The sequence below is a fragment of the Electrophorus electricus genome, chromosome 1, assembly GCF_041902795.1.
Source record: "Electrophorus electricus isolate QZ-2024a chromosome 1, ASM4190279v1, whole genome shotgun sequence".
NCBI classification, from domain to species: Eukaryota; Metazoa; Chordata; class Actinopteri; order Gymnotiformes; family Gymnotidae; genus Electrophorus; species Electrophorus electricus.
Window position 1 is genome coordinate 5,106,932 of NC_137497.1, and position 27,773 is coordinate 5,134,704.

Sequence of the window (27,773 nt, forward strand, 5' to 3'; positions counted from 1 at the left end):
ACGTGACATGTCTTTATTTATTTCATAGACAAATAGCCTCTAAAAGACCGTGGGAGCGGCCGTTATTACACTTATGCCTGGTTCTCTCCGGAAGGTTTTACGGGATGCACCAATGTAGGATTATTGGCAGCAGTTTAGAAAGACATCTTAATGTTTACATTTCGAAAGAAGACACACACGCTGAGGTATGTCGATTGTGTGCTAAATTCTGGCCTAGTTTGTCTTTAGCATTTGCCTTCGTGTGTTTTTGAAACGTGACAACAATATTTGTCTACTGTCTACAAATCAAATGCTGCAAAGTTCCTATGTAGATAACCTAGCTAGGTTAGCTTTCTGGCTAGCATGATTGTTTTGTTAGCGAGACAGTCGGCAACGTTTTTACTTGTGTGCAATTTATTCGAAGTTGTGCACAATCCATCAGGTTTATTGTGTACACAAATGAAAGCTAACCATTTGTTTCGCTTAACTAAAGCAACATTTCCTCTATTAAAATGTCAGTCATAAAGTACGTGTGTTGTTTAAGACGATAGGTTGACGTTCACAATAAGCGGTTTTTTTTGTTTGCTATTTGCACCAAACCAAAGCTCATCAAACCCAGTGGAATCTTCACTTATTTTGGTGGCTAGCATAACTAACGGTTCTACATCGAATAAATCGCGATTGAGAGCGAAGGAATCGATGTTGTTTAAATACGGAGACAATACGTCGCGATTGAAAGCGATGGAAATTATTTACAAACAGAGAATAAATTAGCTATGAACATGTTATGCTGGTGCTGAAGGTTTTCAAACAATATCACAAAGATCAGTGTTCTAGAAAACCAAGTTTTTTTTATAACATGCATTTTTTTCTTATAAATATACTACTAATAACTAATAGTAATAATGATGGTCATCATCATCAATGCAGTTTGTCAGTATAGAGACTTTGGTGTTTTTGTGGTCACTGTGATTCATTGGGACGAGTAACAATATCATTTTATCTCATACAGAAATACCATAAAGCTTCCTTGAATATGAGGTCTCGCTCAGAGGTTCTATTTTTCTTGCCCTAATGGACCCCAGGATATCGACTTTTAAAGAAGTGGACGTACGATATCATTAGACATTCATATGAGCTTCACAATTGAAGCCAACACACATCACTACCTGAAGGAAATGTAATAGTCAGTACTTCTACTTGCCACCTGCGGAAATAATATTCAGCTAAATCTCAAAGTTGTTGAATAAAATATCTAATTAAAAAAAAATCTACATGTCGTCATCTATGCACTATCAACTTGGACTCTATAGTCATTCCACATACAGAATTTGTTGTTTAGAATTAAAAAAACAACAAAAAAAAAAAAAAACCAACTGAACATTTATGCTCAGCCATGACGCTTTTCAAGTCATGTGACCACCGACCCTGCTGCCTCCCTTCTGCACAGCTGTTTGGAGTGAACAGAAGATGTTCGGTGCCATGCAAACGTCCAAGTCGCAGTTCCTGGACAAGGCGCGACTGGCACGTGAGGAGAGGAAGGGCGTCAAGGAGAGAGAGCGGGCAGCCACGCAGATCCAGGCTCTGGTCCGCCGCTTCCTCTGTCGCTGTAGACTGCACAGGGACATCAGGTGGGCTCCGGGCTGCTGGGGTGTTAGACAGAGCCCTGCGTCAGTGGGTTGGTGTGCGGGGAGGCGTTGTTCAAAGGTGTTTAAGCTCAGAGAGTCACTTTCTCAGCAGCTTTGGGGAAAAATGATCCTGGCTTAACTCTTAGTGCCCATATTCATCAATAAACTGAGCTATACTGAGGTAGGTAGGTATAACGTTTAAATCTGATAACATCTATCAAAAACAAAGGCTGAATTCCTCAGCTACTGTGTTAACACATCAGCTAAAGGTTTTCATGTAACAAATGGCTGTTAAATCATCTATAATGCCAGTGATTAGAGGGTATTGATTTCAGTGAGTATTGATTTGAGTTTTGGTTGTGATGCCTTTTGTTGTGGATGTTCACTTACAGCTGGGCAGACTTGTGACATTATTGGATTACAGGCCTGATGCATCCGTTGATTGTTCCTGCTGGATAAACCCTCAGTGTGGGTCTTCTGCTCATATTTCTGTTCCTTGCCACTTCAGGAAAGAGGTCGACGACTTCTTCATAGCGAGTGAGGCGGGACCTATAAAGAGAAATGCATTGTCCATCTTGAAAATCGCAAGGAAATTACTGTTCATATTGGGAAAAGATGATAAAGTGGTATGCGTCATCATGCTTTTTTAAAAGTAACATTGGAAATGTGTAAAGAATTATGTTTGTGTATGTGTGTCATGGTTATGAGCTATATTACTTAAGAAGTTTCAAAATAAGAGCCCAGACAGAGAAAGAGAGATAAATAGATAGATATAGATACACACGTTTTTTTTTTTTAATTTAGTAAATCACATTGGGTCCAAAGGTTTACATACACTGTTAGGATTTTGTGCCATTCTTTCCATTTCCCATCTTAAATACTTTGAGTAGCTTTACACAAGCTTCTCAAGATTACTATGCCATGTCTGCCCCTTTATTGCACCATTTACATTTTCAGCATTTGCCAAATGCTCTCATCCAGAGTGATTTACATATTTATCAGTATAATAGTATGTGCGCTCCCTGGGACTCAAACCCACGACCTTGGTGATGTTATCACCATGCTCTAAGGTGAGCAGCTTTCAGTCCACAGGTTTTCTATGGAACTAAATGTTATGTACTTTATTAGGTATAACCCCTCTCCTCATCCCTGGTGGGGATTAAAAGCCCCAACCTTTATTATTTCAGGCCAATTTTTGTTACTTGACTAGACACTTGCTCCAACAGACTGGGAGGCTGAGTGTCTATGCTTAGGTCTTTGTCTAGGTTTAGGTCTTTGTCCTGGTGATAACCTGCATACTTCAGGCTTTTTGGCTTTTTTATTCTGGTCTGGGAGTTGACGCTTGGCCAAGGGGCTTCTTGTTTGCTTGACGCTGGGAGGTGCGACTTTTTGTGGTGGCTGACACCAGCTCCTTTACCAGTTTTTTGTTGTTATCTTGGGGTTAAATTTGAACCTTTAACACAGCATGTTGGTTCAGATTAGGGAGTAAATTTATGCATGCGTTTTGGTCCTAGGATTTCAGGATTTTTATATTTGTATGTCATTGTACCAAACAAACTTTTAGTTGGCCAATCAGAAGCTTCTAAAAGTCACTACACAATCTTCTCGAATCGGCTTAAAGATACACCAAGTTCACTGTATGTAGCTTTTTAACCACTGGAAATATGATGCAGTAAATTAAAGTCTAATCAGTTGTTAAAGTTACCTCTGATTTGAACTGAGGTCTTTTAGTCTGTGTGCGCATGCGTGTGTGTTTATATAAATCAAATATTTCTCCTTCATTGTACTTTTTCTTAAATTTTTACAGAGGTTTGAGAAGCTGTGTCGAACTATTCTGAGTAGCATGGAAGTTGAAAATGAGCCCAAAGTGAGTATTTCATGTTAATAAATGAACATGCTTGAGCAAAGTAGGTATTTTATGTTAAACTCTGTGCACCAGCGTGTACATTTATCAACATTTATAGTATTTAGCTGACATTTTTATACAAAGCAACTTATGATTATGACTGAACATAACTTGAGTAACTGAGGGTTAAGGGTCTTGATCTGGGGCCCCAATTGTGGCAAGCTGGCAGTGGTGGACTAACGGGCAACCTTCTGATTACTAGTACCATAACATTTTGTGGTTATTTCCTGTAAATAAATGAATATGATGGAGCGTATTGTGAAAGGGACATATGTTTTTTGCCCCCCTCCCTTCCTCCCCCCCCCTCCCTCGTAGGTGTGGTATGTTTCTTTGGCTCTTTCTAAAGACCTCACCATTGCCTGGATCAAACAGATCAAAGATGTGCTGTGGATCTCCTGTGAGTTCCTCAAAACCTTGAAGGTATTTACTTAATACTCTTATACTGCCTGAAAACCAGCTTTTTGCAGCTGCAGGTCAGAGGTGCTTTTTTTATGATCAGTAACAGGGTCCATGTGTCCAGCCCTGAGTCTGCCAGTGACCTGGGTCACATTTTACACCAGTTGCTCTAAAATGGCTGCCTCTGCATCTGCTTGGTTTCCCCTCTCTGCCTGTAGCCAGACATTCTGCAAGACAACAAGCTAGTGACACTCTATCTGACCATGCTAGTCACCTTCACCGACACGACGACATGGAAAATAGTGCGAGGGAAAGGTGAGCAAACGAAGCTCCCCCTCAACCTCAGACCTGCACTAAACCGTGACTAAACACTGCCACAATACTCATCACGTTCCTTACATTCTAATGATTCATTGGTGCACTAAAGGAAATGTGGCATTTGTTTTCCTGTGGTTCCTTATAGGAGAGGCAATGAAACCTGCATTGAACAGGATGTGTGAGAACATCATGGGTCACCTCAACCAGAAGGGCTTCTACTCTGTCCTACAGGTGCAATTAAACACTTTACATGCCTTCATCTGCATGTGCAGCTCATTTAAATACCTTACACACCTTTATCTGCTGTCATCATTGGTTTGAGCTTTCTTGTTCAGTGTTGTATACTGTGTAATGGACTATTGTTGTATTTTCCTGTGCTTTCTGAACCCTGTGTAGATTCTGTTAACCAATGGGCTGGTGCGGTCAAGGCCCTCCCTCTCCAAAGGCACACTCACAGCCATTTTCACTCTGTCACTCAGGTTTGTTACCATGCAAACCACATTTTCATCCAATTACAGATTGTTCAGTTTTTTTTCTCTTTCTATTCTGAAAAACGATGTTAAACACTCAACACTAACTCACTGTCTGTGTCTGTGTGTGTGTGGTACAGACCTGTCATAGCAGCTCATTTCTCCGATAACCTGCTGAGGTCTTTCCTTATCCACATCATGTCTGTCCCTGCTGTCGTTTCCCATCTCAACACACTTACTCCTGAAGTAAGAACTTATACATACATACATACATACATACATACATACATACGTGTGAAAGTGTTTGCCCCCTTCCTGATTTTTTTTTTTTGCATGTGTCACACTTAAATGTTTCAAATTTGAGTATTAGACAAAAATAACAGGTAAACACAAAATGCAGTTTTTAAATGAAGGATGATATTAATGGGAAAAAATCCAAACCTACATGGCCCTGTGTGAAAAAGTGATTGCCCCCTAAACGTAATAAGTGGTTAAGCCACCCTAAGTAGCAACAACTGCAATCAAGCATTTGCGATACCTGGCAATGAGTCTTTTACAGCGCTGTGGAGGAATTCTGGCCCACTCATCTTTGCAGAATCGTTGTAATTCAGCCATGTTGGAGGGTTTTCGAGCATGAACCGCCTTTTTAAGGTCATGCCACAGCATCTCAATCGGATTCAGGTCAGAACTTTGACTAGGCCTCTCCAAAGTCTTTGTTTTGTTTTTCTTATGCCATTCAGAGGTGGACTTGCTGGTGTGTTTTGGATCATTTTCCTGCTGCAGAACCCAAGTGCACTTCAGCTTGAGGTCACAAACAGATGACTGGACATTCTCCTTCAGGATTTTTTGGTAGACAGCAGAATTCATAGTTCCATTTACCACAGCAAGTCTTCCAGGTCCTGAAGCAGCAAAACAGCCCGAAACCATCACACTACCACCACCATATTTTACTGTTAGTATGATGTTCCTTTTCTGAAATGCTGCATTATTTTTACACCAGATGTAATGGGACATACACCTTCCAAAATGTTCAACTTTTGTCTCGTCAGTCCAAAGAGTATTTTCCCAAAAGTCTTGGGGATTATCAAGATGTTTTCTGGCAAAACTGAGACGAGCCTTCATGTTCTTTTTGCTCAGCAGTGGTTTTCATCTTGGAACTCTGCTATGCAGGTCATTTTTGCCCAGTCTCTTTTTTATGGTGGAGTCATGAACATTGACCTTAACTGAGGCAAGTGAGGCCTGCAGATCTTTGGATGTTGCTGTGGGGTCTTTTGTGACCTCTTGGATGAGTCGTCGCTGCGCTCTTGGGGTAATTTTGGTCGGCTGGCCACTCCTGGGAAGGTTCACCACTGTTCTATGTTTTTGCCATTTGTGGATAATGGCTCTTATTGTGGTTCACTAGAGTCCCAAAGCTTTAGAAATAGCTTTATAACCTTTTCCAGACTGATAGATCTCAATTACTTTGTATCTCATTTGTTCCTGTATTTCTTTGGATCACAGTATGCTATCTCACTTGAGGATCTTTTTTTTTTTTTTTTTTTTTTTTGTCTACATCACTTTGCCAGGCAGGTCCTATTTAAGTGATTGAGAACAGGTGTGGCAGTAATCAGGCCTGGGTGTGGCTAGAGAAATTGAACTCAGCTTTCTAAAGATGTGATAAACCACAGTTAATTTATGTTTTAACAAGGGGGAGGGGCAATCACTTTTTCACACAGGGCCATGTAGGTTTGGATTTTTTCCCGTTAATAATAAAAACCTTCATTTAAAAACTGCATTTTGTGTTTACTTGTGTTATCTTTGTATAATAATTAAATTTGTTTGATTGTCTGAAACATTTTAGTGTGACAAACATGCAAAAAAATAAGATATCAGGAAGGGGGCAAACACTTTTTCACACCACTGTAAATACAATGCCCATAAACATGTGGACACACATACATACATACATACATACAGTGCCCATATACAAGTGGACATACATATACATACAGACAACGCCCATATACACGTGGACATACATACATACACATACTCGTATATATTGAAGAAAAAGAATGTGCATATTCTAACAAACCTGAGGAAAATTTGCATATGCAGCAGAAGTTAATGTGTCTGCACAAGCACTGTACCTCCAAGAGATGCATTAGGCAGTCAGATCAGCTTAGGAACCTTCACAAGGCAATCTAAAAAAACTGACTTTGTGTGTGTGTGTGTGTGTGTGTGTGTGTGTGCGTGCGCGTGTGCTCGCGCCTGTGTGCCTGCGACACATGCAGTGTATGGTTACTATCCAGAGTCATGACCTCATGAGGAAGTTTATCTTGTTCCTGAGTAGAGAAGAACAGTGCTTGGACATCTGTGTGTGTCTAGAGGGAAGCCATACTCTCTGCTTACTGGGTAAGACTGTGTGTGTGTGTGTGTGTCACTGAGGGTGCTGTACTGCTGACTTGAACTGCAGCCTGGGGGAACCAGAACGTATGGGAGGCCGTTTAGGGCAAAATAAGTGAAGTGCGCACATACATATGAAACATATGAAATAGCCTACTACCTACATTTGCATATGATAACTTACACTTGCATTTTTAGTGTGACTGGAAGTAATTTCATTGTAACAGGAAGGCAGATATTTAACATCTTTACCGCATGCTTATCAATATAAGGTCTCTAAAAAACAAAAGGAAAATATGTCCACGTCTAATTCTGACTATACGACAGTTTGAAGATCAGAGTCACTAAGGAATGAATATACTTGGGAGTTCCACCAACTGCTTGTATAGCTCGTACTAGCGTTCCTGATCGCCCATGGTGCACTTTAACAGGGGATCATATTAATCAGTGTTTGGATCTGGGATTTAATTGTGTGTGTGTGTGTGTGTGTGTGTGTGTGTGTGTGTGTGTGTGTGTGTGTGTGTGTGGAGGTAACCTGATTCAGTTGGGCTACCTGAATGTGAAGGTGCTGGAGCTGGAGGCGTGTCACTTTGTGAAGGACCTGACGGACATGCTGTCCTACTGCCAGAGATACGTCTCACAGAAGAAGTCCAATCTCACCCACTGGCACCCGGTGCTGGGCTGGTTCTCCCAGACCGTCGACTATGGGTACGCCACGTATACACCATACACATCGCCTGTTTCTCCGTTTCTAACTCTCTTGCACCTTTTTCACTTTTCATTCTTTGTTTATTTAGGTTCAGTACAGCAGGATCATTTCATTACTGTGGTTAATTAATACTTTGGTTTTAATATACACGGCTCTGCCCGCAGGCTAAATGAGTCCATGCCATTGGTGACGAGGCAGCTGCAGTGTCTGTGGGGCGTACCCGTGATCTGCACACTCTTCTGTGACGTCCTCAGCAAAAAACTAGAAATCCAAGAGCCCACCCCTCCACCTCCCCAGCCAACCACACTGCAGAACAACCTGCCAGTCAAAAGTGAGCCAGTGTACCTCCCAGTGTACCTTGAAAAGAAGCTAGGCTACAAGAACAGGACATTAACGCTGTAGAGAAAAGCCACTTTCTGATATTTTATGGAGTGTGCGATCTATGTAAAGGCAGTAGTTTTGGTGTCGTGCTTTCTGCTGTGTGTTGGTGATGGGTGTGTTCTGCGTTGTGCACGCCAGACCTGTTCAAGCGCGCCTTCCAGAAGTCAGCGTCAGTGCGGAACATCCTGAAGCCGATCGGAGGGAGGAGGGTGGACTCGGCTGAGGTGCAAAAGATCTGCAGCGTGTGTGTGCTGTACCAGACGGCCCTCACCACGCTCACACAGATCCGCCTGCAAATCCTCACAGGTCAGATACACACACAAAGTAGTTATGCAATAATATATACACTGCAGGACAAAGATGTGGAATCAAGCAGTAATTCTCCAGATGGAGAATAATTAAACAGGATGAAAATCTGAAACTTATATACTCTAAAATTTTTGCTCAAACATTTTAGATGGAAATGTATGGCAGGGTTACTGGCTGGCCTAACTTACTTTGACACTCTTTTTTTTTGTTTATGTGTGTGTGTGAGCTTGTATGTGATGAAGCTTCGTCCTAATTGAACGAGTGGTTTGTTAACGTGTGCAGGTCTGCATGTGTGGTGTGTGTCTGTGTTGTGTTACGGTTGGGTATTGTTTGAATTTTATTGTTTCTGATTCCAGTTCTGCTTATCGATTCCAAGCTTTGATTCCGAAATGAGGAAAAAGGGTGCCAAATGTATTTTTTTAATCTTTCTAACAGTTCTTGTTTAGAAAAATTAGCATATCTGCCTTTTCTCTGGAGGGGCAGAGTGTACTTTGGATTTATACAGTGCTTTCTACAACAGATGTTGTCACAAAGCAGCTTTACAAATGTCCAAGTCCAAGCCCCCAGTGAGCAAGAGAAATAATGATTTAGCGCCTGGAAAAACAAATCAACTATCTACATAAAACTTGGTAATACTGTAGAGGAAAACTAACATCGTGCTAACTTTTTTAACATTTGAATCTCTGCCTTCCTAAGGGATGGTGGCTCACTGTAACCCATTTACTACAAATGCCGTCCCTGCGCTGTGACCCTCTTTGCTAAGGAGAAAGGGTTGTACTGGGGACATGCTAGTGAGTTGTTAGCACCATCTGTGGAGCTGGCTAAAGCACTACTGTAGCTCAGTATCAGGATGTTGCCTGAGATGTTTGGCCATGTTGGACGTACAACCTCCTTCACAACAGCTCAACCTTCCACACATACTGCATGTCCCCTTTTCGTTTTCTCTCACAAAGTGGAGGCAAACTTTTGAGCGATTCCCGCTGTAGCGCAGTGTACGAAACAGAACTATGTTATGACATATTACACAACACACTGGTCCAGGCAAATAGGTGCCTCCTCACGGACGCTTCTTGCACAAATCGTGGGTGTGTATTTGAAGCATAAAATGCGTTAGTAGGAATCAATAAGTGGAATACATTTTTTGTGAGTAGCCAGTTCTCGGAAATTTGGAACCGATTCTGAACCTTACTGTGGTGTCTTACTGCAGGGTGTTTGCGTGCAGATCTAACTGAGCGGTTATTGTTGTGTGTTACTGTGGTGTGTTTACTTGCAGGTCTGACGTATTTGGACGACCTACTGCCGAAGCTGTGGGCGTTTATCTGTGAACTGGGTCCTCAGGGGGGACTCAAACTCTTCCTGGAGTGTCTGAACAACGACACAGACGAGTCCAAATGCCTACTGGCCATGCTCATGCTCTTCTGTGACTGCTCCAGACACCTCATCACGTTAGTGACTGACACACACACACACACACACACTCACACACTCACTCACTCACTCACTCAGGCTAAAGGCAGTTCACATCACAGGTAAAACAACTGATTAGACTTTAATTTACTGTATCATATTTCCTACTACAGACACCTCATAACATTTGTGTCTCTCTCACACACACACACACACACGCACACACACATACACACCACTACTACAGACACATCATAACATTACCATTTTACACCAATACACACGGTACGCACGCGTGACTGCTCCAGCCACCTGGTAATGTTACACACATTTTGTGGTAATGTTCTGTAATGTTATACGTTTGTTGGTAGGATCCTGGACGATATTGAGGTTTATGAGGAGCAGATTTCCTTTAAGATGGAGGAGCTCATCACCATCTCCTCCTTCCTGAACACATTTGTGTATAAAATGATCTGGGATGGCATTCTGGGTGAGTTCCCCTTTTCTTCTGATGAACATATAAAGAAGGCGTGAGTAGGACTGAAATCTGCTGCAGAACTACTGGCATGGCTACTGCTGTGTGTAAAAGAAGCTCTTCAAGACTCCCAGGAAACAGTTCATAGATTTTGTGTGTGTGTGTGTGTGTGTGTGTGTGTTTCAGAGAATGCAAAGGGGGAGAGGCTGGACCTCTTCTACAGTGTCCATGGCTGGCTCATGGTGCTGTATGAGAGAGACTGTCGCAGGAGGTTCAGCCCAGACGAACACTGGCTCCGCAAGTGAGTCCCTGCCTCTCAGACATAACACACTGCCCCTCACACACACACACACACACACACACACACACACACACACACACACACACACACACACACAAACAAAAACTCCACCTCATGCACAAGTGAGACACAGACTCTCACACACACTGCCTCTTCTTTGCTATGACCTATTCCCATGTTTTATAGTGCCAGTCAGTATCAGTACCATTAATACTGGCTTCAGTGGTGATTGCGAATATCAGTACTGGTGTTACTAATGGTGCACCTCTACAGTTTTTGCTTAGGAGTCTAATACTGTGTGAAGTGCTGTGATTTTGGATAATGACAAAGGCCTGATCAAAGCCAGCAAAACCCTCTTACCCAGTAAATGCTTATATGCATGACGTGTAATACTGAACTGATGTTTAATACTGAAAAAATAAGTAGCAGACCTTGCAATGGCTGCAGGTGGTTCAGTTTGTGTATGTGTGTGTGCGTGTTTGCATGCGTGTGTGGAATCAGGGACCTGAAGCCGAGTCTGTTGTTCCAAGAGTTGGAGAAAGGGAAGAAGAGAGCCCAGCTGTTGCTACAGTACATCCCCCACGTCATCCCACACAAGAACGTCAGTGTTCCCCCATGTCATCCCACACAAGAACGTCAGTGTTCCCCCATGTCATCCCACACAAGAACGCCAGTGTTCCCCCACGTCATCCCACACAAGAACGCCAGTGTTCCCCCACGTCATCCCACACAAGAACGTCAGTGTTCCCCCACGTCATCCCACACAAGAACGCCAGTGTTCCCCCACGTCATCCCACACAAGAACGCCAGTGTTCCCCCACGTCATCCCACACAAGAACGCCAGTGTTCCCCCACGTCATCCCACACAAGAACGCCAGTGTTCCCCTAGTGTGTCCAACACAAGAACGCCAGTGTTCCCCTGTTCTCCTAGTGCCATAAATTTACTCCTTACATAAATCTTTTTGAAATCTCTTCTACTCCAATCTAACATCAGTTTTGTCAGAAAATCAGTTCAGTTATTTTGCTTTATTGTATTGTGAAGCACATAAGTTCTCCACAAATAAATATTTCTTACTGTATACAGTACAGTATTTATGCATCTGTCAGTCTTTCTATCTAAACACTTCTCCAATTTCCACTCAGAGGGTTCTACTCTTCCGGAATATTGTCACGAAAGAAAAGGAGACACTGGGATTGGTGGAAACAAGCTCCGCCTCACCCCACGTCACTCACATAACCATCCGCCGCTCCCGCATGCTGGAGGTGAGGGCTTTTCCCGTCCTTCATTATATAGTCTGCTAAATATATGCAGATACAGAAAATTCACTTTGTTTCCTCTGTGATGTTTTAAGCAGTAATTCGGCTCAACCTTCACCTCATCTCGTCAGTATCTCTGTTTCTCCTCATTCTTTCGTCTCTCCATCCCGTCTCTTCAGGATGGTTATGACCAACTACGCAGGCTGCCGGTGAACTCCATGAAGGGGGTGATCCGGGTGAAGTTTGTAAACGACCTGGGGGTGGACGAGGCAGGGATCGATCAAGACGGGGTGTTTAAGGAGTTTCTGGAGGAGATCATTAAGAAGGTCTTCAACCCAGCACTCAACCTGTTCAAGGTGCTCATGAAAGAACATGTTTTCATTTAACACACAAATCCTGATGAATGCTGATAAAGCACATGGGATTTTAAACAAAATGCAACCTGGAAGTGTTTTCACTCGACAGGTAACATATATTTGCCCAATGAAATATCAGTTCCAAGATTTTATGAACTTCTACTGAAGTGAGTTTTGATTACCCACCCAGACGACGAGTGGCACGGAGCGACTGTACCCGTCGCCCACGTCCAGCATCCACGAGAATCACCTGCAGCTGTTCGAGTTTGTGGGGAAGATGCTGGGCAAGGCTCTGTATGAGGGCATCGTGGTGGACGTGCCCTTCGCCCCCTTCTTCCTGGGCCAGGTGTTGGGACACCACCACAGCACCTTCAGCTTCATCGACGAGCTGCCCTCACTCGACGCAGAGTTCTACAAGAACCTCACCTCCATAAAGGTGTGTGTATGTATGTGTATGTATGTGTGTGTGTGTGTGTGTGTGTGTGTGTGTGCGCGCATGTGTGTGTGTCCAGTCATAAAGGGACAAATGCTCTTTACCCTGATACTACTGAGAATATGATCAGTCCTCCCTGGAAGGTCTGTCTCTGTTTAGTACTGTAAGAATCTTAATATCTGGTTGGGATGTCTCCCAAAAGTCAGTTTTCTTTAATTAGGTCAGGTGTGTAATATTTGTGATTTGGAGTGACTATCTTGTCATCCTCACACGCATCTATAAACATAAATGACAGATGTCAAGCAAACCTTACTTTTGACTCTAGAATATGAAAATATAAGCTTGTAAACTACCTGCTAGCATACATGCTAACAGTATTAGCTTAGCTACTTGACATTTCTAAAAACAGCAATTAACATAACATACAAATATATACTTAATTTTGCTGTACTTAGTGATGAAGATAATTTTCTTGGTGACTTTATTCTCAATTTATAGAATAATCAAGTAAACTGTAATCTGTTTAAATTGTTTGTGTGTTTGCCTTTTAGCGCTATGATGGTGATGTCAGTGACTTGGGGCTGACTCTTTCATATGATGAGGACGTCATGGGACAGGTAAAGAAATCTCACTCACTCACTCACTCACTCACTCACTCAACCTCCTTCCACTCATATTTTAACTTTCTCTCTCTTCCAACAGTTAGTGTGTCATGAGCTGATTCCAGGGGGGAAGACCATGGCCGTCACTAATGAGAACAAGTGAGTCCTTCCTCCTGTCCTAAAGGCCAAGCAGCATGAGGATGCTTCTAACACATGAGGAACGTGTCTAGAACACACGCATGTCTTTCTTCCCTGAGTGTCGCCATGTGAAACTTAATGCTAAAACAGAACAGAGTAAAAAGAGCTCAGAGCGTGACACACCATGAACCTGCTAATCTTCTGTGTAGGTGCCAGTCAGGTTCTGAACCACAGAGGGGCTGTTGACTCAGATCCGGCTCAGAGAAAAAGATTGTAGGATAGGAGTGTCAAAGACAAAGAGACTGTAACTGAAGCAGACCTTAGTGTGACGTAAATTGTGTTGCAGGATCAGCTACATCCACCTGATGGCGCACTTTCGGATGCACACACAGATCAAGGAGCAGACGGCAGCGTTCATCCGCGGTTTCCGCAGCATCATCAGCCAAGATTGGCTGCACATGTTCTCCACGCCTGAGGTTCAGAGGCTCATCTCCGGGGACAACGCAGAGATCGACCTCGATGACCTCAAGTGCGTCTCACTTTAAGCTCACACAGCACACACTGAAGTTTGTGTTGTCATGAAGTCTAATTCTCAATGCAAATTTAAATGCGAAATTAAAACTGACGTTCTGTGTATTAACATTATAGTTATGATTTCATTTCATATTCATTGTGCTGAAGTCCAACATTTGAACTAACAGAACTTGTCACTGTCTGGTTCATTACAGACCACCCTGTATCTCACCTCCTGCATTAGAACCAGAGCTATGGCTGTAACATGATGCTCTGGCGCGTGCGTGAGTGTGTCTGTGTGTGTGTGTCCATCAGGAAACACACGGTGTACTACGGAGGCTTCCATAGCAGTCACAGGGTGATCATCTGGTTGTGGGACATCCTCTCCAGCGATTTCACTCCAGAGGAGAGAGCTATGTTCCTCAAGGTGACCCTGTAGACTACACAGCACCAAGCTGACAGTCCACACTGTTTTATATGGATTATTATTCCCCTGACACCACAGTTTACTCAGTGAATTAGTACTTTTTCACTTTGTGAATATTTAAATGTTCACATGTATATCTGTAAGGCACGTTGAACTTCCATTGTAGTCTGTAATGGCGTATGAAGTTGAGTATATAACCACACATGCTGTTCTGCACACTGAGCCAGAGTCACATGCATGAATGTATGAATGGAGTGAGATGTGTACTAAACTTGGTCCTTTAAGTTCTTGGTAGCGGGTTTTACCCATCTTTAAAGTGCTGGCTAATGGCTTTAATGTGTTCTTTAAGTGGTAGTTAATATACTTGTGGTAGTGATGATGTTAGTGTTTAATTATTATGATGGTGGTGGTGTTGTGTTAAGTTTGTCACCAGCTGTTCCAGACCCCCCCTCCTGGGCTTTGCCTACCTCAAACCCCCCTTCTCCATCCGCTGTGTGGAGGTTTCCGACGACCAGGTCAGATCAGCTATACATGTTTTGATTATTATTATTGTTGTTGTTGTTGTTGTTATTTATTTTCAAATATTATCATCACTGCATGGTTGAAGTGGTGGTAGTAAAAGTAGTAGTACCAGTATGCTTCATACACTTCAAGCCTGATCTCTGTGTGTGTGTGTGTGTGTGTGTGTGTGTGTGTGTGTGTGTGTGTGTGTAGGACACGGGTGACACTCTGGGCAGCGTACTCCGGGGCTTCTTCACCATCCGTAAGAAGGAGCCAGGTGGGCGTCTGCCCACGTCCTCCACCTGCTTCAACCTGCTCAAACTGCCCAACTACAGCAAGAAGAGCATCCTCCGAGACAAGCTCCGCTACGCCATCAGCATGAACACAGGCTTTGAGCTCTCCTAACGCGCATGTGTGCACACACGCATGTGCATACACTACCACAGATGAATTACCCAGTGTGTATGGACTGGATGGTCTGTTAATGCCTCCTACTGGCCTTCATCACTCTGGAAGTCATCACCTAGTCAGCATCCCATCAGCATCTGAAGCCAAAGGAGCTCCACGGGCCTTACACCTTCAGCTAGAGTCTACACCTGTACCAGACCCTCCCCTCAGGACAGGCAGTGCATCCACCCACACCATCAGACCACAGTCCTGTACACAGTATACTTGACTTTGACTGAAACAGCTTGTAAAATCTATCTGTTGTCTATCTGTTTTTGAAAAATGAAAACCACACTAACATTACTAACAAACTTCATGTGATAATTGGGACGGAATCCCTACATGAGTGTTTCTCAGGCCAGTTGGAGACATTTTGATGTCTGTCTGTCTCTTTCTGCAATAGAAAGCAATACAGATCCATTGCAAGCCATGCAACACATGGCACAAAGGAAACCTCAACTATTGAACAGGAATCTTCACTCCTTAGCTGAGGACATTTAGCAGAGACAGTGGGGAGTTTAACAAAGGATTGCAGCTTTCCCCACATGGGAAAGCTGGAGTAACAAAGCGTGCTGGTTTGTGGAAGGTTGTTTATCACGTAAAACAATTTAAACCTAAATACCTGTTTAATGGAATTGTTTATGTAACCAGGGCAAGCAAAGAACCTAGCCTATATGTAATGAATTGGGTGATTTTAAACACAACTAGAAAAGCCATTTTTAAACTCATTTTAAAATAATTCCCCATAATGTTAGGCTGAGGTAGAATGCACTAAATATTTTCGGTGAAGTGTTGCATAAACCACCAAAAAAAGAGAAGGAAGTCTGTTCACCAAATAATCCAGTTTGTGTATGTGAAGAGCCATTATTTTGTTTTAGTTGGTAAAGGGAGTTATTTCTGTAACATGGCTGACATTATCATGTTCTGTCATTTCACATTCAAGTTTCACAAACTTAATGAACGTGGAATGTCATAAATGAACAAAAAGCATATAATATGAAGTCCTTCAATTTAGAGGAGGATAGTGAGACTGTTATAGAAGTCATTTTGAATTGAACAACTTCAGGTATCCTCATTTTCTTTTGGTGAGGTTGTCTCTTCTCTTTGGCTTGTCTTCTGTCATGTTTGCTCTTGTGGTTCCTCTCTGGGTCCTTCATGGAGGTGGCTGGGTGTGTGTGTTGGCTGTACTGCATGCTGACAGGTGCCCAAACCTGACTCTCCATTCCACATCCACTCCTGCTTTTATGAGCCACCCGTAGATGATGATGTCACCACAGCTGGCACCTATGTGAAGGGAGAGGGGGAAATGGTCCAGCAGCGCTGGACTGTGAAAGGAGGTGCCCTTGCTATGAAGTTCACCTGGTTCCTCTCTGGAAATCTTTGGAGAAATGGTTGGCCAAAACCATAGCGGCATCATTACCTGATGTTTGTTATCCACATTGCATTGTTATCCGCCTTGGAACCCGTGTAAAACCCCCACAACACACACTGCTCTGTGTTAGTGTTACACTGGAAACAAGCCATACAAAGGAGACCTCTCAGTCTCAAACCATCTACTAGCTTATTCAGAGACTGAACGCTGAAAAGCCCAGAGAAGAAGCAGGAGCTTCTGTCTCTGGTCCTGATGGGGGTGTTGGGTGTGGTCTCCCTGGACAACGGACACTTTGGAATTGGCCAGTAACTCTATGATGTCACTGAACAGTTCAAACCTGTGATCTTATGAGCTGTTACAGAATTGGAAAATTAGGGCTTTCTTCCCCCTCTTTCCTCTCTTTCTCCTTTCTAGTTCAGTTGTTCTCTGAGCAGTCAATATTTTTAAACACACCTATTACACAGATTTTCTTTCTATATGGCCCAGTCACTGGGGCATTAGCTTGCTATAGACCTGATGAGACTTTTAGTTTATTTAAGGGCTTGATGGGACTTGTAGTTTTTTTTTAAGGCCGGGTGAAGAGCAATAAGTTACTGTTCAGTTGGTGGTGCATGCGAACCTTCTCGTTCTCATCAGCCTGCAGGAGGTTTAGGACCATAATCCTGTGCGGTCCCTCTGCAGCTCCTTCCTTTGATGATTGGTTTGATCCAGATTCAAAAACCTATTTGACTGCATGTTGTACAGTTTTCCCCTTGAAAACAAGTGAAGTACTGATATTTAGTTATTTAAAACAGCAGGGGTGTCTGCTTGCTCTACACCTGATGTAGCTCATTTAGGACTTGATGAGGATTAGTTGATGAGCTTAAAGAGGTGTGGTTGATGGAGGAGAGCACCAATCACTGCAGCAGAGGTAGACGGAGTCTCTGAGTGAGTCTGGGAGCAGCTGCGGTTAACTCAGTGGTGTTAAGTGTGTCTGGCCCTTTCAGCCATCTTCTCTTGCCTCCATACACGTCTGCTTTTAGATTTAAATGTGTCTGCAGTGTCGTCCCCCACCAACCACATCCATCTGCCTGAATTCCCCCTGTTTTATACAAATATACAAGCATTATAATTTTGGTGTGGTCAAGTGGATGATGTTACTGTTTCTAATGAAGTGAACCCAAGGCCGATGGACTTTGGCCCCTACTGTGACATCATATCCATCCAGATGAACTGGCAGACGTCTGGGGCTCATCCAGGCACTTATGTAGTCTGAAGATTAAATGCAAAGTTCTTTTTTAAAGAGCAAGTATGATAAGTTCATCTCACAGGCTAAGATCATGTGATGAGGTCACTCCTCTGATTTTATTGATGTCATAGAATCTCTGCCCTGCATTAGTTTTCCCCTTTGAATTGAAAAATCCAGGAAAAGACTTAAAGCTTTTTGATGTCTGTTTCTGTGCTTGAACACGAAGTGATGAACTTGGTTGCACTACATGAAATGCAGGTCAAAGTTGAAAAAAAAAAGAATGTCATTGTAAACTTACATGTATGTATAATAATAGTTCCTTTGTAAAATGTAAAATCAAATCAGTCGTGTAAACATTTGAATATTCTAAAGTCTTTACTAAACAAAATTGTGTGTATTTTTTTGTCTGTAAAGCAAGCAATTTGTTTTGTGTGTGTGTGTGTGTGTGTGTGTGTGTGTGTGTGTGTGTGTGTGTGTGTGTGTGTGTGTGTGTGTAAGTATTGTTTACTGTGTGAAATACCATCAGAACTCTTTCTGAAGTGTTTCCACTCAGTAAAAGCTTCATGTCCACACCTCATCACTCAAACAAAACACCTCATCAAAAAAAGCAGCTCTTAAAATAGCTACATACCTGAAGGAGGTTAATTTTACTGAGTTGGTCTACAGTAGGTGTGTCAGTTCTTATGTCTTCAGCACTAACAAGTCCCAAAATAGATTGTTCCCTCCCTGCCTAACTACCATCATTCCATTCACTTTATTCTCCCAGAAACTCTGAACTGGAAAAGCAAGCAATGTCACTCCATTGCCTTGTACCATTACCGGTGTGAATCTCTGTGTACTAGAAGCAAATCTAATTTCCTTTGCTCCTGAGCCATAGTTTTGGAATTTCTAAGATGTCCCCAGAATGGGCTTATTTCACTAACATCTTACATGAAACATGAGACATGAAAGCTTAAGCACCACTTCACTACCTCTCTCTCTCTCTCTCTGTGTATGAAATGAATAGGAAAACATCTCAGTATGGGGTAAATGAATGATGTTGCAGTAAAAACCAGTCAATACAAATTCACATATTTGATTAGCTGGGCCATGCTTGAAGCAATTGTAAAAGGAACAAAATCTTAAGATGTGACTACAAGTAATTTTTCTATTAATGCAAAAAAAAAATGTACCTGGTCAACTAGTTATTCAGTCACCCACTCATGATAACATCATCTTTTTAAACTAGCTGACCAGGTAAATGTATAGCTGGTTTAAGTAGTTTTTGTGGACGGTCCTGTTGTGATAAACACAGATAAACTAGTGACGTCCCCAAAACTGCCAGCAGGAGGCGACCACACAACTTTGTTTACGTATCGAGTTTCACTCGCGCTTCCTCGTGCGTTGTGAAAGATTGCGAAATTCAAGTATGAGTAACGGCGGGGGTGTGTGTGAGAGGGAATGCCTCTCAGGTAAAGAGGTGCAAGGCAAGAGGGAAAGTACTTCCATTTATTTTTTAACGTAGAAGATCTACACACCTCATCCAGTTAATTCACACATCTGGATCTTCTGTCGGCCTTTTATATATGTGTGTTCGTCTCACTATCGATCGCCAAGATCAGGTAAGCTTCACAAAACTGAGAGACGGCGTATCGCAGAAGTCGGAATAAAAAATAAAGTGGAATTTAAAAATAAATTTGTAGTTTATTAGCTTCAACATATAACTGATACATAAGCTACCAAACGTTTAGTTTTATACTGGCAGTCAAGCTTTATAATAAATTTCTGAGAAACACATAGGGAAGGCATTTTCACGATGATTAATTATAGAGCTGTATAAAAATCTTACCAATTGTACTGTAATGAAGTAAACTCTGTTTTGTAGTTTTAAATGCAGTAAAAGTGCGTATATTTACGGCAGGCTATTGCTTAAAAAATTACATCATCTAAATCAAAAGGCACGTTTATTTATCAGTTTCATTTATATACGTAACACATACAGGAGATGTTTAGTTGGAGACAGCAGTTTAAGATTTTCTCACTACATTTATCCGATATATCCAGATATACACAGAGTGATCGCTTTATTCGGTGCACCGACAATGTTTTTGACAACAGTAGTTGAAAAAGCTGCTTTAGATTAAACCAAGGGGGTAAAAAAGCCGTTACGGAGTTATTAAGATATTTTATTATCTTTTCTAGGAGTACACTAAAAGAAATCTCATCCACACCACAAAAAGTAATTTACTTATTTGTTCCTGAATCCTTTTACCTGAACATATGCAAAGACATCTGTGTTCTCCACAGCCATGAAGAGTTTAGGTATCCTCCTGTACTCCATGTTACCACTCCTGATGATCTATAATGGTAAGTACAACAATGTGTTAATAATTACACACTGAACCATTAAAATAATGGAGTTTGAAAATAAAATGTAAAACTAAAAAACAACACTTTCATGACTGATGGCTGATCACTGCTGTTATGTCTTATTAATATTTTGTTATTCCTCTCTTGTGACTAAATGTATTTTATTTGGTCTTTTCTCCAGTTTCAGCATTCAGTTCTGTAAAGGTAAATCTTCATGAAGCTGCTACTCTCCCCTGTAATCAGACGTGTTCTGGTCTGGTTAGATGGATTGTGTTGCATAAATCAGGTGACATTCTGGCTCAGTGTAATCAGACATCATGTCAGTCAAAGGAGGGATTTCACATGTCCCATGATCAGTACCTGAAGGGAGATCTCTCCCTCACAATCACTGATGTTGATTACACTAAGAGGACCTGGTACACATGTGAGTGTGATGGTGTAGAGATCTGTGATGTGAGCATTCAGATTGAGTGTAAGTGTTTTAATGTTTAATTTGTTCTAACATGTTTATAGATGAAATCAGTCCACTTAGACACTTTATTTGTTGATATTTGTTGATATTTTGCTTGCTGTTCCTCTCCAGCTGTAAATATCCAGAAACATGTCCATCATGGAGAATCTCTCAGCATGGATGTGAATGTCTCAGAGCCAGTGGAGGTGATTCTGAACAGGACTGATGACACCAAACCAAATACTGTCAGACTATGTGAGCTTGATGGGCGTGAAATTCAGTGTGTGTCTGAGTACGAGAAGAGAGTGTCATTCAGGTTCCGGCTGCAGCTGAAGGATCTGAAGGAGTCTGATAGTGGACTTTACACCATACGGGATACCAGGAATGATGAAGTCATTGGTACATACACAGTAATAGTTGGTGGTAAGATTTGATTTTACTGTACGTGATTGTAACTCTTTAGTGAGGAAAATACTTTTAAATTCCTATTTACCAAATATATCCCTTTTCTTAGCAATATTTTAAAAAATGGAACCATTTTAAATTATACAGCATCTTTACTGCACTCACATAGCAACTACATGACTTTTAAATGAATTTGCATTTGTATTACAAAACAGAATAAATCAGCCCTGAATGCAGCCTAAGTAAATTTTTCTGTGTGACAATGTGATTTTCTGCAGTTCTGCCTCAAGGGCCACTGATTCCTGCTATAAAGGTGAATCCTCATGATGCTGCAACTCTCCCCTGTAATCAGGTGTGTTCTGGTCTGGTCACATGGACTATGCACCATAAACCAGGTGACATTCTGGCTCAGTGTTACCAGACATCATGCCAGTCAAAGGAGGGATTTTACATGTCCCACGATCAGTACCTGAAGGGAGATCTCTCCCTCACCATCACTGATGTTGAATTCAATAAGAGGGCCTGGTACACCTGCTCCTGCAATTCTGAAACTATATGTGATTGGACTCTTCAAGTCCATGGTATGTAAAATTAAAGCTTTACTGTCTGGTCATGTTCAGATGGAACAGTAGGTTAGAACAGTCTAAGCCTTTTATAAAACTAGAATTGAGAATTCTGAGGAGTATGACCATAATATTGCACAATACTTATACACTACAGAATATCAGGTACATGTATATTGTGTATATCATATACTCCATATTTGTGTTCTCTGCCTCCAGCTTTCAGTAAAAAAATTCATGTCCTTGCTGGAGAATCTCTCAGCATGGATGTGCCCATCTCAGAGCCAGTGGAGCTGAACAAGACTGATGACACCAAACCAAACACTGTCAGACTGTGTGAGATTAGGGGGCATGAAATTCAGTGTGTCCCTGAGTATGAGAAGAGAGTGTCATTCAGTTCCAGTCTGCAGTTGAAGGATCTGAAGGAGTCTGATAGTGGCGTTTACACCATACGGGACACCAGGAATGATGAAGTCATTGCTACATACACCATCACCACAACCACTGTTGAGGGTAAGACTTGATTTCAGTATTCTGTCTCTAAATGCAGATGACTGTTCAGTAAGATGTGGCTGTCAAGGTCCTGTTTGATAGTGAATGTATCCTATGATTTGAGAGTAAAGAGAATAGAGAATAAAGAATAAAGAATTTGTTCTTATATATGTATGTATACATCTATCTATCTATCTATCTATCTATCTATCTATCTATCTATCTATCTATCTATCTATCTATCTATCTATCTATCTATCTCTCTCTCTCTCTCTCTCTCTCTCTCTCTATATATATATATATATATATATATATATATGGAGAGAGAGAGAGAGAGAGAGAATATAAATAGGAATATATTGTAATTAATCATTCTTCTCAGCCAGTTACATTATTCATCTGATATTCAAACTTACCACCATCATGAAGTCTGCATGGCATGAGATCACCATAAAGCACTTTACAATGTCACTAATATATTGTAGCTCCACACTTACATCATACTGACAGTCTTTGTACATGAATGAAAATAAAGCCCAGGATGTGTAATGACTGATTTATTATTACTATACTGTTTAGATTATGGTTATGTGAAAATCCTATTATTAATAATAAACAATCACTTATAGGATATATATGTTTATAGTAGATGGTGAATCTAATGTTTTATATTCTGTGTTTAGGTAGGAAGGAAGAACCTGACACAGACACTGTGGAGCAGGAGCTAGAGAAGCCTGACATGCTGGTGTTGGCTGTGGTGCTGTCACTGGTCTTAGTGGTCATATTGGTTTTACTGGTACTAGTGATAATGCAGAGGTTTCAAGAGCAGTTACAGAATTGTTGCTTACAGATGAATGTACAAACAAATGAATGTATATAGCAGCAAACGTTGAATGAGATACACCACTCAGTGGAGGAGCAGAGGACGAAACAGAGCAGAGGACGAAACAGAATGTTCCAGAGAGAGAACCAGACACTCAGGACCCACTCTTGAATCATAAGTCATCAAAAAATAAATCACTGCTCTCTCATCCTGTTCTTGGCTCTTGCTCATGAGATCCAGCTCAGTCACTGGACAATCACAGAACTGCATGGTCTCAGCTGCTCTCTCGGATACCTTTACATTTTTCAGCATTTCAAATGGTCAGTCATTGAGTTTCTTTAGTATGTGTGATCACATCAATGAATTCAGAATTCATCATTGTCTTATTAACTGCAGATCTCAAGGCTGGTCATCCACAGCCACAATCTACACATATAGTATCAAACTGTATATTGGGGAATTGGCTGTATATGGGATTGTGTGGTATGAGGAAGACACCTCAGCCCTTCTTCACATCTGAATGGTGCTGTCCTTCCGGTCACAGTAGTGACCAAATTATGTTTTGATTTTGTGAAGCTCCCCTATTTATGGAGCATGTATGTTCCAATGTGATATAAAAAAAATGAATGTTGAGACAAAAATAAATGTCTGGCTACTCAGTGACTGTTGCTTATTACAAACTGAAAAAAAATGCTGTTTTAAGACTGGGTAAATTCCTTGTTTAAGTGATTGATTAACAATCTTAACAATTTCATTTGGCAGTGTGCTGAAAACGCATTTAAATGATTTTGTTGGTATGGTGTCTAGAGGACAGCTGGTAGGATGTTGAGCGCAAATCCTACTGTAAGTCTTCTGTAAGTCTTTCAATGTTTCTGAAAACTCAGATAACTTAACGTATTTTAGAACCAAGCTTGTTGGGAACAGTATCAAACAAAAAGGAGGGCTCTCCCTTAAATTAAGAAGACTGTGTAAAAGGTTTTGGGGTATGCTTTAATAGAGAAGACTGTGTAAAAGACTTTTGGGGAATGCTATGATAGAGAAGACTGTGTAAAAGGTTTTTGGGGTATGCTATGATAGAGAAGACTGTAAAAGGTTTATGGGTCCATCATACATGTTTGTCCTTCTGCTCTTTTAAACTGTACATTTTGTTCTCAGTACAGCTGCACTTTTACATCCATGATTGGAAATATGGTTTTAAACGACTTTTAATTGAACTTATTCATAAATTGTCTCATTTAAACCTGATTGGGTTCACTTGCTTGCTGCCCAGAAGGCGGCTATGGAGCAGCAACAGCAGGAGATACGTTCCCTCGTTCTGACTCCCGGCACAGAACAGCGAGTCACCGCTCCCGTTTCCCCGCCTATGCCGGAAGGGATGAAGTGCCTCATAGAGATCCCCGAGACGTACGGAGGAGACCCAGAGGGGTGTGATGGCTTTCTCGTGCAGTCCAGTCTTTTTTCGTATCAGCCCCACTTGCCCGAACATGCCAAAGTGGCTTTTGTAGTCTCCAGGCTCACGGGGAAAGCCCGCGTCTCGGGAGCCGCTCTCGTGACTAACGCTTATGAGTGACTATGCCGGTTTCGTTGCAGATCTCAAGGCTGGTCATCCACAGCCACAATCTACACATATAGTATCAAACTGTATATTGGGGAATTGGCTGTATATGGGATTGTGTGGTATGAGGAAGACACCTCAGCCCTTCTTCACATCTGAATGGTGCTGTCCTTCCGGTCACAGTAGTGACCAAATTATGTTTTGATTTTGTGAAGCTCCCCTATTTATGGAGCATGTATGTTCCAATGTGATATAAAAAAAAATGAATGTTGAGACAAAAATAAATGTCTGGCTACTCAGTGACTGTTGCTTATTACAAACTGAAAAAAAATGCTGTTTTAAGACTGGGTAAATTCCTTGTTTAAGTGATTGATTAACAATCTTAACAATTTCATTTGGCAGTGTGCTGAAAACGCATTTAAATGATTTTGTTGGTATGGTGTCTAGAGGACAGCTGGTAGGATGTTGAGTGCAAATCCTACTGTAAGTCTTCTGTAAGTCTTTCAATGTCTCTGAAAACTCAGATAACTTAACGTATTTTAGAACCAAGCTTGTTGGGAACAGTATCAAACAAAAAGGAGGGCTCTCCCTTAAATTAAGAAGACTGTGTAAAAGGTTTTGGGGTATGCTTTAATAGAGAAGACTGTGTAAAAGACTTTTGGGGAATGCTATGATAGAGAAGACTGTGTAAAAGGTTTTTGGGTCCTTCATACATGTTTGTCCTTCTGCTCTTTTAAACTGTACATTTTGTTCTCAGTACAGCTGCACTTTTACGTCCATGAGTGGAAATATGGTTTTAAATGACTTTTAATTGAACTTATTCATAAATTGTCTCATTTAAACCTGATTGGGTTCACTTGCTTGCTGCCCAGAAGGCGGCTATGGAGCAGCAACAGCAGGAGATACGTTCCCTCGTTCTGACTCCCGGCACAGAACAGCGAGTCACCGCTCCCGTTTCCCCGCTGTGATGGAAAATGATACGAAACTATGTATTATGTGATTCATATAAAATCACACTGATCCTTTTGCTCGTAAATTAATAATGCTGTTTGCACATTTGTATCCGCCTGTTGCTGATTAAGTTGAACATGTATCAGGAACTGTTAACATCAAGGTCAACTTGACACACAACCCACACTGTTTGGAGTCAGTTTGGGTTGGTTTGTGGAAAAAACCAAGCCGAGAGCTGATTGGCTTATAGCCACAGCAACAAAGGAAAGAAGAGCTGCTTAAGAAAAGATGATTGGTTAAAGACAGCACAAGAGTAGTATAACTAGCCACGGTTTTGTATACTCGGGGCTCCCTACCTGAGGAGAGCCAAACATTAATTTTATTCTTTTTCTTATTAAATTACTCTCTTAATCACGTCTGACTTGCTGTTTGTTCAAAATTCCACAACACCCGCCTATGCCGGAAGGGATGAAGTGCCTCATAGCGATCCCCGAGACGTACGGAGGAGACCCAGAGGGGTGTGATGGCTTTCTCGTGCAGTCCAGTCTTTTTTCGTATCAGCCCCACTTGCCCGAACATGCCAAAGTGGCTTTTGTAGTCTCCAGGCTCACGGGGAAAGCCCGCGTCTCGGGAGCCGCTCTCGTGACTAACGCTTATGAGTGACTATGCCGGTTTCGTTGCAGATCTTAAAGGCGGTATTTCATCATCCACGCGAAGGGAGGGTTTGCGGGCGGTCGCTACTAAGGATGAGACAGGGACTCCACAACGCGGCGCACTACGCCATGGAGTTCCGCACACTCGCGGCTGGTACTCGATGGAGTGAGCCGGCCTTAGTAGACGCCTTCATGTACGGACTGAAAGCAGACCTGCAGGCGGAATTATCGTGCAAACCGGAGGCTTCTTCCCTGAACGAGGCGGCGCACCTCGCGATTACATATGATCGCCTCCTGCTAGAGCGGCGCAGGCAGCTGCATCGGGGGCTGCCACAGCGAGAGATTAACTCTCCCATGGGGCCGGTGGACAACCCCGCAGAGCCCATGCAGCTGGGCGTGGCAGGAATGCGAGGCAAGTTCCCGAGCAAATGCTATAGTGCGGGCGCTAGACGGAGGACCCGTGGGAGCGGGGTTCATAACCCATGTCACTCCCCGCGTGCTGCTCCTCGAGACCGGAGGGGGCCATGTGGAGTGGGTTTCCTTTTACCTCCTTACCTCCCTCTCATCTGGTAACTCTAGGACACCCATGGCTAAGGGCTCACAACCCACATCGGGAATGGGACTGTGCCATCACTCTCAAAGAAGACGCTGTTCCACCCCGATGTAGGGTCTACCCGCTCTCCCAAGAGGGGGATCGGATAATGGCACAGTACATCAAAGGGGCACTGCAGAAAGGGTACATTCATCCTTCCACCTCGCCAGCCTCTGCGAGTGTCTTTTTTTTGTAAAGAAAAAAGATGGAGGGTTGCGACCCTGCGTGGACTACAGAGGGCTTGACAAGTTACTCTATCCCCTTCCACTAGTCCCCACAGCACTCGAGCAGCAATGGGGAACCCGCTGATTCACTAAGATGGACCTGCGTAGTGCGTATAACCTAATTAGGTTTAGAGAAGGCGACGAGTGGAAAACCACCTTCAGTACGTCATCCGGACACTACGAATACGTAGTCCTACCTTATGGTCTAGCCACAGCCCATTCTGTGTTTCAGGCCTACATCAATGAGGTCCTTCGGGAGTTCTTGTCGCTTATATCGACGACATCTTGAGCTACTCCCCCTCTTGGGACCAACATGTGCATGACGTACGGGCTGTCCTTGGCACCCTCCTCTGCTACAAACTGGAAAAGTGAGTTCCACCGCAGAGAGGTGAGTTTCTTCGCTTATGTCATCTGCGAGGGTTGTGTATGCATGTAACTGCAAGGTGGAGGCAGTAATGAGCTGGCCTAGACCCCAGAATCGTAGGGAATTACGTTTCCTAGGATTCGCTAACTTTTACCACAGATTCATTAATTCTTTTAGTAAGTTCGCTAGACCACTCACGGAACTACTGCGTGGACCCTCCAAAAGGATCAGATGGAACTCGGAGGTGGAAAAGTCCTCCGCGGAGCTGAAAGCTGCGTTCTCCACCGCTCCAGTATTGCAGCACCTCGACCCGGGCGAGCCGTTGGTGGTGGAGATAGATGCGTTGAATGTGGGAGTGGGCGTGGTGCTGTCCCAACACAAGGGACCGGCAAGGCAGTTAAAGCCCATTGCAT

At 42.4% G+C, this 27,773-nt stretch overlaps 2 protein-coding genes across 7 annotated transcripts; both read left to right on the plus strand.

The window, feature by feature from the left end:
• The first annotated feature begins 34 nt into the window (after positions 1-34).
• Positions 35-15,358, plus strand: ube3b (ubiquitin protein ligase E3B). Of its 6 annotated transcripts, none has more exons than XM_026996194.3 (27): positions 47-185; positions 992-1,165; positions 1,430-1,610; positions 2,116-2,233; positions 3,415-3,474; positions 3,829-3,933; positions 4,128-4,224; positions 4,373-4,458; positions 4,624-4,706; positions 4,838-4,943; positions 6,971-7,091; positions 7,613-7,790; positions 7,956-8,122; positions 8,311-8,478; positions 9,755-9,926; positions 10,260-10,378; positions 10,550-10,664; positions 11,166-11,265; positions 11,808-11,927; positions 12,101-12,277; positions 12,468-12,713; positions 13,262-13,327; positions 13,413-13,471; positions 13,797-13,979; positions 14,279-14,390; positions 14,813-14,905; positions 15,105-15,358. In XM_026996194.3, exons 3-27 carry the CDS (start codon positions 1,450-1,452, stop codon positions 15,294-15,296), a joined length of 3,204 nt encoding a protein of 1,067 aa, XP_026851995.2. In that variant the 5' UTR covers positions 47-185; positions 992-1,165; positions 1,430-1,449; the 3' UTR covers positions 15,297-15,358. The 6 variants fall into 6 exon arrangements, with proteins under 6 accessions (XP_026851998.2, XP_081565380.1, XP_026851995.2 ...); XM_026996195.3 differs by having other exon boundaries at positions 992-1,159; XM_026996196.3 differs by having other exon boundaries at positions 992-1,089.
• A 4,005-nt stretch (positions 15,359-19,363) lies between these two features.
• On the plus strand, positions 19,364-24,288 carry LOC113568030 (uncharacterized). The gene is made up of 7 exons (XM_035526229.2): positions 19,364-19,539; positions 20,225-20,284; positions 20,469-20,759; positions 20,871-21,161; positions 21,422-21,724; positions 21,926-22,219; positions 22,882-24,288. Exons 2-7 carry the CDS (start codon positions 20,227-20,229, stop codon positions 23,076-23,078), a joined length of 1,434 nt encoding a protein of 477 aa, XP_035382122.2. The 5' UTR covers positions 19,364-19,539; positions 20,225-20,226; the 3' UTR covers positions 23,079-24,288.
• The last annotated feature ends 3,485 nt before the right edge of the window (positions 24,289-27,773 follow it).

What these genes read in the sequence shown, in the direction of transcription:
- ube3b (XM_026996197.3), top strand. Translation starts at nt 1,450, where the DNA reads ATGTTCGGTGCCATGCAAACGTCCAAGTCGCAGTTCCTGGACAAGGCG. An exon ending in GCCGTCACTAATGAGAACAA is followed by an intron (nt 13,472 to 13,796) that starts GTGAGTCCTTCC and finishes ATTGTGTTGCAG; the next exon opens with GATCAGCTACATCCACCTGA. An exon ending in ATCGACCTCGATGACCTCAA is followed by an intron (nt 13,980 to 14,278) that starts GTGCGTCTCACT and finishes TGTGTCCATCAG; the next exon opens with GAAACACACGGTGTACTACG.
- LOC113568030 (XM_035526229.2), top strand. Translation starts at nt 20,227, where the DNA reads ATGAAGAGTTTAGGTATCCTCCTGTACTCCATGTTACCACTCCTGATG. An exon ending in ACTCCTGATGATCTATAATG is followed by an intron (nt 20,285 to 20,468) that starts GTAAGTACAACA and finishes TCTTTTCTCCAG; the next exon opens with TTTCAGCATTCAGTTCTGTA. An exon ending in CACCACAACCACTGTTGAGG is followed by an intron (nt 22,220 to 22,881) that starts GTAAGACTTGAT and finishes TTCTGTGTTTAG; the next exon opens with GTAGGAAGGAAGAACCTGAC.